The 9855-nt window shown below is 37.5% G+C and overlaps 1 protein-coding gene across 1 annotated transcript; it reads left to right on the top strand.

Moving 5' to 3' along the window:
- Positions 1–5916: 5916 nt before the first annotated feature.
- LOC122638794 (protein PHOSPHATE STARVATION RESPONSE 1-like) lies at positions 5917–7838 on the top strand (the record flags this gene model as incomplete). Its single annotated transcript, XM_043831643.1, has 4 exons — positions 5917–6328; positions 7430–7506; positions 7593–7629; positions 7738–7838. Coding segments are annotated over exons 1-4 (579 nt in total), but the record flags the coding sequence as incomplete, so codon positions are not given.
- Positions 7839–9855: the final 2017 nt, after the last annotated feature.

The following is a 9855-nucleotide window of genomic DNA, read 5'->3' as shown; positions in this document are numbered from 1 at the left end:
AAATACCAAGCATCTAACAATAGCAAGGGAGGAGCTTGGGCTTGGATCCCAAGCCTCATTAAAGATGATTACTGTAACAGATTCGAGTCTGTCAGATCTAGCTAGCATCAGAACTAATCCTGTCTCCATTGGAGTGGATCATGATTCCTTGGGGATGCTAGATATCTAACTGTAAGAAGGTATTAGTGTTATCATCAATGTTATACTGGATAACATCAACAACAATGTGCCTAAGCTTAAGAATATGTTTCCACGCCTAGGAGGAGTCTAAGGAGTACTGAACTATCGATATGGAATCTCTCCTCATTACCAAAAAAAAAAAAAAAAAAATCTCTCCTCAAATACCAAGAATTGACCTAGTCAACCCATATGCTTCTCACCTTGGAAGACAATTTTTAGATCAGCTTGAGAATAACAGCCTTGTTCATGTCCTCAATTTCACGGTTACAACCCTCTCTTCCTTGGAAAGACACATAGAAGACCAACTAGAGCAGTGGAGAAATATGTTGTTCTTAGAGCCTTTCTGTAGGAAGGGGTTCAAGTAGATTCCACCTTTTGAGTGATAGACCGGGGAAATCAAAACTCCAATCAAGTAAGTATATAAAAACTATGTAAGATGATTTTAATTAGTTCCAGTCTGCTTGTATCGGAGAGGAGATTTACTTTCCATAGCTAAAGGTTTTTCTGTAGGATGTCAAGAATGGAATTATGATCGTAGACATATAATCTAGTGGATGTTAAAGGAAGGCCCTAAGTACCAGATTGGGAGGGATCCAACATGAAAACTGGATTCCTTCAAAGCGAAGGAGGAATAAGGAGAAGGTTTTCTCCTTGTCCATTTTGTTCATAGAGTTAATCTCACATTCGATGGACTTGGTGGATGTTTTGTTCACTTCAACATGTGGATCCAACTATTGGGGCATTGAATAGAGGGTGTAGCAATACCTATTGGGCTTCTATAAGGGATCCTTCTCAGGCTTCTTTGCTGCCTTATCATAGGATCTCCCATCCAAGGGGACATGTGGATGGTCAATCGAATTGGTTGAGGGTCAACTAGGTGGTCAATTGGGTTAGATGAGAGGTTGACTAGGTTTTGCTTTTGTGATTGTGTGCACATGTTGATCCTTGCCTCAAGCGGCCCTTGAATTCTTGATAGAGATTCTACTTGTAGTTATAAAGCAAGAATTCTTTTCATAGCTATTCTTCAATCTTTTTCCAACTAATGATTGAGGCTTTGTTGGCATTTCGATACAATTGGTTCTCACATCTACACCATGCCACCGTCTTATTGTAGAGCTTACAATAATCTTGAGTACTTATCTAAAATCAAATATATCATTGATAGTGATGATCTAATCCACCTACTCTTCTGGTGGGATAGATCCTGTAAACTCAAGGATTTTGATTCTCATACCCAAATCCCATCCTTAGAAACACCTCAGTTGGGCTACATCATGTAGTAGTTTTTATTACCTCCATTGCTTGAGTCGATTCAACAACTTGTTGTCGGAGCTGCACATTCTTAATATAGGCCTCTTGAGAGGCTACTAAAACCAACAGATCGGGAGAGTGAGCACTACTCAACTACAAACAAGCTAAAAGGACAGATTCACACTCTATCAGTAAAATGATGATAACTCTTAACTCACAACTCGGTCTGGAGTGATTCTAGTTGGAGATTTAAGATACAGAAAGTTCTACAACTTTGGTTCTATAGGTTTTCACAGATTTTGGGTAGAAGAATGTGATAATGGCTTGTGAAGTGGAAGTCACTGCACAGATCCAAATCTAGAAAACTTATACAATGAGTTCCCAAACTTGGTGTGCAATATAGAAATGAAAAGGGGATTTTATGAGCTCAGATTTGGATTTAAAAGGATGAAATAGATGTAGCAAAAATATCATAAAATGAGAGGAAAAAGTAGGGGATAGGTAGGGATGATAGTAACTCCAGGAAAGTACTCTTCTAGGTCCTTTGGTGGAGGAAGACTTATCAACTCTTCAAGGTTGCTGGAGGTACAACTCTTCAAAACTGAATGAAAGCCCAACTCTTCAAGAAAGGGAGAAACTCAACTTAGTTTCTATGGATAACTCATCATGGTTTAAGTGTCTATTCAATGGAGCAACAATGATTTTCATTCATCAAAACTCAACTTCCCTTACAAACAAGATAGGTATGCCTTTTATAGGCAAAACAAAGCTAAACCCCAAAGACTCCTACGATATCTTGACCATATATTAATAATGTGATTGAATGTTTGAGATTTAACCACTACACAAATTGCTAAGAAAAGAAAATAACTTTTCTAACAAAGACAAGGAAGGGAGAAACTTAGCTTGATTTCTATGAAGAACTCATCATGGTTCAAGTGTCTACTCAATGGACCAACAATGATTTTCATTCATCAAAACTCAACTTCCCTTACAAACAAGATAGGTAAGCCTGTAATAAGAAAAACAAAGCTAAAACCTAAAACCTCCTACGATATATTGACCATCCATTAGCAATGTGATTCAATGGTTGAGATTAAACCACTACACAACTTGCTAAGAAAAGAAAATGACTTTTCAAACAAAGACAATCCACTATCTAGTGGGTTGAACCAACATTATATGCCATCACATAGAATCTAGTTCCCATGTATTGGTGTAATCTTCTATATATTGAAGCAACTCTCTATGATGAAGTTGAGATTTCCAAGACCTCCTTTGAAGAGACTCAAGATAGAATTTGTAGAAAACCAAGATAGTACTCATAGGATGAAGTGTAGCAAGGAGAAGACCAACAGACATAGACTAGGATTCCACTACTAGCTCTAAGCCACTTATGAATGGGGCTAGGCTGTTGGGATGAAAAGTGGCCTAGCCACTTGGTGCTTAGTTCCCTCTTGGCCTTGGTTCAAGTGGATCAAATGGGCTTGGGCCCGAATACAGGCTAAACTCCTTAAGGGGTGCACTTGTGTATATACTTAATTGGATTTGGGTTTCATTATTCTAGGTTGCGTTAATTCTCTTCTCTGAGACTGAAAACCTCTATTGGAGTTGTGTGGCCACCTATTCACTTGGGTACCAAAATAGATCTCCAATGTGAATTAATACTAAATGATGGAATAAAAAAACTAGAACAAAACTCATAAAGGAGACAGAAATATGATCATCTCTTCAAAGCTCAAAGGAGAAGCTCTTCAAGACATCAAAGCACACAAAGGCACAATTATTAATTCAATAATTAATCAACTGCCTAAGCTTGTTTAGGCCTTACATATTTAAAGAGTAAAAATCCTAGATCTCAAGACTATACCCCTACTGATCCTATGGCTAATTTTTTTTGGTGAATGATTAATATGTTTAACGGAGCCCAAGAATTCTTTCCCCCAAAATTGTAGGAAAGAATAATGCATAAGAAAGAAAAGGAAAAAAAAATAAAAAGAAAATGATAGAGAAAACTCCACAACAAAAACAATGGCCTACCCGTACAATTGAAAAGCTATAACGTAAATCCAAAGAGGATTCATAAGGATAGAAAGAAACTCAAAACCATTAGGCACAAGGGCTAACTCTGAGATCACAAAATTAAGTCCACTCCTTGCTTAAAGATTCTTCAAATCAATCACTTCCCATTCACCATCAAGCTATAGGATTTTGAAGAGGAGCCATTTCGACTAGACTGGTAGGCTTGCGACAACGAGAAGTGCTAACCACACAAATGGTAAAAACACCAGCCGGAGCAATAGAATCAGCTTGACCATCGGGAAAGAGTGGTCGAGATCAGCTCAGCCTTTGCTTAGTTGCATGAGAGCAAGCTACAGCTCATGAGCAAGTAAAGTAGGGGCGGTAACCTTCTCTACTAGTGCTAGTTGCATGCTTCGCATTTGACCATTCTTACTTTTCTTTGTTGGCGGGAGGGAGGGAGAGGAGGGGCCCGATCAATAGGGAGACCACAACGTTAATAGAAGAAGGAGCCATTGAGGCTGTAGCAGAACCAATCACACGATGAAGGAGAGAAGCAGTGTTATATCACTGCCTGGATTATATAGCAACTCACACACACGAGCAAACCTTAGATCACTGATAAGGGATGAGGGAGTTGATTAATCAAGCACTCTCAATAACACCAAGGTGATCTCTAACCGCCGATAATCCAAGATCAACCACTAGATCTAAGCCCTCATCGGGGAACTGGGTGTCAAAGCTCATAGAAGGAATGGCTAGAGTTCGGGAGCCTAATTCAGAGTCGAGCCTAGCACCCCCAAACTGGAGATGGAGCCACGAGAATCGCTAACTTACAATAGGCAAAGTGCTCTGAGACATCAACTGGAGAAGTTTTAATTACAAGAAAAGAAAGAAATAATATACAACAACTAGAAATAAAGTAAATAAGTCTTTAGAAATCTACTCAGCAGTTCAAAAATTATCCAATCCAAGCACAATGCTTGTAACGCTATTACCCAATACCAGCTTTTTTTTTAATAAAAGGTCAATTGTATTGAAAAAAAGGGGGGAGAAATAGAGTACAAGAAAAGGGGCTAAAGCCAAACACAACAAGGAAAGAGCGAAATTATATCCCCACCTTTAGCAATGCCATCAATAAGGAAAAAAAAAGGCCAAAAAAAACTCAAACAGAATTAGGGTAAAAACATCTGAAACCTCGGTCTACATTGAGCATCCAACAAAAGATCATCATGAACCGAGGGAGGAAGGGGCACCATCAATGAAGAAACTTGAAGTCCTGTTACTGATTTCGCTAAGAAGTTAGCTACAAGGTTGGTTTTACGATAGCAGTGAGTAATTTTCCATTCAATTGATTCTAGGAACAACTAAAGGGCACACTAATGCTGCCAAACAAACCAGTGAACTTTATTATGGGACACTAGAAGCAACACCACCACAGAGTCACATTCGATCCATATGTTAGAAAAACCTTGATCTCTTGTGTGCTCCAAACCCAAATTTAGAGTTTGAAATTCAGCCTCAAAGTTTGTCATAATCCCAAGAATTTTCTAAAGGAAAAGACCATTTGGGCACTTTCATTGCAAAAAACTCCACCTGCACCCAATCTACCTGGACTTCCTAAGGAACAACCTTCGACATTGAGCTTCAACCAACTTGAAGGGGGATAGGCCCAAAAAATCTCCATCAAATGTTGAAGTCCTCGAACTTGAAGCAGAAGGTTCATGCTTCTTCCAAGAACGAAGTCATTAATGGGTGAGATGCAATGGGAGAAGGGAGATGAAACATTGCCTAACTCCTGACGTACAAGGCTCCAATACCTTTGAGAATACCTTTAACTGGTGGAAAAGTTAATTGACATGTGACTGATCTAGATCATGTCCTCTCTAGCCAACAGTCAGAATGGATACATTATATATCCATGTGGTAGAATGGGTGTATTGTGAGGTGTGAAGTGACAATAATATTTTGACTAATAATAATGATAATGATAATATCCCTTGCAATAATAGTACTAATAATAATTAGATATTGATAATAGGGATGATAATGATATGGGAGAGGGATTGGCACACCGTCCACGTGCGTTAAGCTAGTGGGTGGCACCACTGGGGGTGTAGGATGGAGCATCATACAGAAGGGACAGTGGAGTCATTTCAAAGGGAGAAGAGAGAGATAGACACAACAGGTGCTAGCTTGGGGTATGTGGGTGGTGTCTGCAGTCTTTCCCTAATGATATTTAATTAGTTGTTAGGAAATATGTTTACATCAAAACATCATGTACTATTTAAATTGATGAATGACCCTCAACTTGTATATTATTCAGTTCATTCTTAAACAATTATGCACTCATTCCATTCTCATTTCATATATCTTATTTTTTCTTTCATTAGATTTCTTTGCATTTCTAATGGTTTCCCTCCCCATTTCCTTTTTAAAACATTCCCACTAGTGAGATAGCAACTATGGAAGTTCATCAAAGTGGGAAGTAATTTAAAGGGAAAAGGAGTAGATATGGATGAGGGAAAAGAAGTTTGTGATGGAGAGAAAAGCAATGCAAATGATTCTCAAGCCCGAAACACATCTCCTGCATCGTCCGAAAAGTGGTCATCACCCTTTGATTTAAATGAAGAAGCCATCAGTGAGGAAGAGGAGGACAGTTCTGCTGTTGATATTGCTGCCACTGATAGGGAGGAAGAAGATGAGGCTGAGGCAGCCACTAGTGGTAATTCACTAAAGAACAATAACACTGGGGAAGGGAGTGAGGGGACAACTACTGCTAGACAATACGTACGGTCAAAAATGCCAAGGCTCCGTTGGACTCCTGATCTCCATCTTGCTTTTGTTCAAGCTGTTGAAAAGCTTGGTGGGCAAGAGAGTAAGTTTCATGCATAAATATTAGACTTTAATTTTTCTTTTTTTCCTTTTGGGTTCCGTTTGTTTCTAGGTAAAATCTATGTAATTAGAAAATCTTCAGGAAAATCAGTACAAAAGATCAGATTTACTTGAAAATTTTCATTTTACATGGCTCTTCCTGGAAACAAAGGGAGCCTTTAAACGTTTGGCAGAAGGAAAAAGATATTCTAGAAAAGTGAGGGGTTTTTTTTTTTTTTTTTGTTTAGTTTTATTTCTCATCACTATGCCTAATGAAGTATAATGCTCTTACTATTTGCCACATGACAATACATGAGTTAAACCATGTGATGGAGGACTAGAAATGCATCTCGAAAAATTAGATTTTTATCCTCTCAAATGTGGTGCACTAGCGCACCACACTTGAGGATACAACTGTTAAAACATGGGCAGTGACGTCTTTATATCTTCTCAGGTATTGGGTATACGGTTGGATTCTCAAGTGAGGTGTACTCCACACGTACTTGGGAGGATAAAAATCCCAAAAAACAAGTGGCCCTTGAATACTCTTATTTCCTTTTTTCTTAATTAAACAACTTAGGCTACGTTTGGTTGCAAGGGAAATTAAGGGAAAGGAAGTGAAAATTTTCAAAACTAAAATAGAAACTTTTGTAATCATTATCCTATGTGATTATATAAACTACTTAAATTTTTTACCATATTTAGTAATAATATATTTTACATTTAATTTTTATTTTACTTTTTAAACCAAAGGGAATTAGATGCAAAGTAAAGTAAAATTTAATTAATAACCAAATATGGTATAGTTTGGAGTTAGTCATATAATCACATAAGAGTAATAATTACAAAAGTTTCTTTTTTAAGTATGAAAATTTTCCTTCCCTTCCCTTTAATTCCCCACTTGCAACCAATCGAAGCCTAAAAAACGTTATAGAAGTATTATTTTTGCCAAGTGCAAGAGGATATGGTTTAAACTTGCCAAATGGATTGGAACAAACTAAGAACAAATTTTAGGCTGAAAACTCAAATTTCTTGTTTTAGAATCACCTGCAAATCAAACAAAAACCCAGTCTCAATAACTTTAATTTTCTTTTGATGGATGCAGGAGCAACTCCTAAGTTAGTTCTTCAGATGATGAATGTGAGAGGGCTTAGCATTGCCCATGTTAAAAGCCACTTACAGGTAACATATAAAAGAGAATAAGATAACTAGCCCCCTTTTAGATTCCATTCTTAATGTCTGATATATAGTTTCATTTGCCTCATCAGATGTATAGAAGTAAGAAACTAGATGAGTCTGGTCAAGGTAATTTTTGTAAATAATGTAATCTTATCTTTGTGTAGAATCCTTCAAAGTTTTTGAGTACTCATTCAAGGCACAAAAAAATAACAAAATTTTGTATTTTCTTTCCAGTTTTATCTCACACAAATAGGGCAATGCAAGGACTAGATCACTTTCCTGACATGTTCTATCAAAGGATGGGTCCTCATCATCAACACTACAGGATGGACAATCATAATAGCTCCAATCTCTCTATTCCTCATGTTCACAGTTTATTCAAGTCTCCAATCTCCCAACACCCATTTGATTTTAAAGTCAGCTCCTCAAGGTTATAAACATTAATTATCAAAGTAGAAAAGAAACATCACTTTAAAATTGATGAGTTTTCCTTTGATCTAATTAATTAATTTCCTTTGTTTTGCCATTCTCTGCTGTTTATAGACACCAAGAATGGGCTTTCAACCAGAATTCTGCTGTTAGGCCAATGTCTCTATCAACAAAAGATCATCTCCAGGGACTGTTCAGGAGTTCAAACCATGATATAATCTTCCAAAATGACGTTAACAAGCCATCGACTTCAAATCTGTTTGATGTGAGGAATGCATTCACAGGGATAGGGCCTATTCGACATAGCCATTTTCTTGAGGAGAAGAAGTGGCCACCCAGAGAAATGATTTGCAATCAAGGAAAGGATAGGAGAATCCCTTCAACTATAAACGCTTGGAGTGGTACTAGCTTGCAACCTCTAGCCAGAAATCAGATTCATCGTCCACCAATGTGTGTAGATGAGATCCTATCGATGCAACCTTCTGGATGGAGCACCAACAGGCTTGAGGTAACCTCTATACCATTTGTTATACGGTTTTCTTTCCCGTCACTGAAATATAACGCTTCACTATTTGACGCTTGGTAGTGCATGGGTTAGTCTATGTGATAGAGGACCAGGCCAGTATCTCATTGGTATAATTTCAGCTTAAAATGAATAGTGGAAGTAGCTAAAATTATAGATGTCATTGTGTAGTTTATATTTATCTCCATTTAATGGCATTTTGGTAATTTTACTAAAACTTTGAATTAACATTATACTTCATACTGAAGTATAAAGTTTCACTATTTGCCACTTTGCTGTACATGGGTTAGTCCATGTGATCGAAGAATAGACAAGCATCTCATTGATATAGTTTCAACTTAAAAATGAGTAGAGGGAGTAGTTAAAATTACAAAAGATGTCATTTTGTATTTTATACTCAAACTCCATTTGATGGCATTTTGGTAATTTTATTAAAACTTTGAATTAGAATTTAAACAACTATCCTTCCTTGCTTTGGAATAAAATTTGACCATTGAGATATATGTGGGGTTCTCTATCACATGGATTAACCCATGAACTATCAAGCGGCAAATAGTGAAGTGTTATAGTTCACTATGCATAGCAACGCCTAGAAGATCCCTAATAAATATTTCTCTCTTTCTTTGTCTCTCTCTCTCTCTCTCTCTCTCACACACACACACACACACACACACACACTTCTCTCTCTCTCTCTCTCTCTCTCTCTCTCTCACACACACACACACACACACACACATGTACACTTTGAATTTGTTACATCGGCAATAAGCTGAAACAAGATCTGGACACACAATGCAGTTACAGAGGTCATCACTGGCAAATCAGCCAAAGCATGTAATGCCAGAGGCAGAAGAGATTGCAAGCTTAATGAAGAACAAGATGGAAGACAAAGAGTGGTTGCCCAATTTGCAGTTGAGTTTGAGCCATAACTTCAATGAAGAAAAGAAGAAGGGCCATCAACATGATAGCCCAACAGAAGTGAACATCAATCTTTCTCTATCTTTATCCTCCCCCTCTTCATCTAAGGAACAAGCACAACCTAGTGAAAAACAAATGGATACTGACCAAAACAATAACTATTGTTCTTTACAAACAAATTGCAGCAAGGTCACAATGAGGCTGAGTACTTAAGATCTGACCATGCTCATCATCAATTTAGCATTGGAGTGAGATCTTGTAAGTACTTGTCTTAGAGGCCATGAGAAACATTATTGTTATATATGCTGCTTACAATAAGGTATGTCCTACGTTATACCTATTTAATATTGCTCTTACATTCATATTATTAGAGGATTCCAATCTGTGAGCATAGAAAACCTGGTCAGTTAATGATTTATGACATATACACATGTATACGCACAGTCGATTTTCATCCTCTCAAGTTTGGTGCACTGCCCACC

The sequence above is a fragment of the Telopea speciosissima genome, chromosome 9 (genome assembly GCF_018873765.1).
Source record: "Telopea speciosissima isolate NSW1024214 ecotype Mountain lineage chromosome 9, Tspe_v1, whole genome shotgun sequence".
NCBI lineage: Eukaryota > Viridiplantae > Streptophyta > Magnoliopsida > Proteales > Proteaceae > Telopea > Telopea speciosissima.
This window is presented reverse-complemented; position numbering and strand designations above follow the sequence as displayed.